This window comes from Haliaeetus leucocephalus, unplaced genomic scaffold (genome assembly GCF_000737465.1).
Source record: "Haliaeetus leucocephalus isolate CR32 unplaced genomic scaffold, Haliaeetus_leucocephalus-4.0 Scaffold247, whole genome shotgun sequence".
NCBI lineage: Eukaryota > Metazoa > Chordata > Aves > Accipitriformes > Accipitridae > Haliaeetus > Haliaeetus leucocephalus.
The window spans coordinates 286,758-287,044 of record NW_010972683.1 but is presented as its reverse complement, the minus strand read 5'-3'; the positions used below and the strand labels follow the sequence as shown (position 1 = coordinate 287,044).

Sequence of the window (287 nt, the reverse complement as noted above, 5' to 3'; positions counted from 1 at the left end):
CCTGCCCGCCCCCGGGAGCCACCCCCCAAAACACAGGGCGGGAGACCCTTCCCCCGCCGTTACCTCAGGCCGCCCCACACCGCCCTGCGCGCCGGAGCGCCGAGGCCCCGCCGCCGGGCAGCCGCCCGCAGGAGCGCCACCGCCGCCGCCATCCTGAGGGGAGGACGAGCCTCTTCCCGCCAGCCCGCGCGGGGAGTCACGCGTTTCCGCCCCGCACAGCCTCACGGGAACGGTAGTCCCGCCCGTCACGGTCGCCCCCGAACCGGCCCGGCCCGCCGCCCCCTCGG

At 79.4% G+C, this 287-nt stretch overlaps 1 protein-coding gene across 1 annotated transcript in view; it reads right to left on the bottom strand.

Annotated features, from left to right (window-relative positions):
- Positions 1-211, bottom strand: part of MRPL50 (mitochondrial ribosomal protein L50) — a 1,675-nt gene extending 1,464 nt beyond the window's left edge. The window contains exon 1 of the mRNA XM_010568548.1: positions 64-211. Within this exon, the coding sequence (XP_010566850.1) occupies positions 64-152 (89 nt within the window). The 5' untranslated portion in view covers positions 153-211. The remainder of the gene's footprint in view (positions 1-63) is intronic.
- Between the last annotated feature and the right edge of the window lie 76 nt (positions 212-287).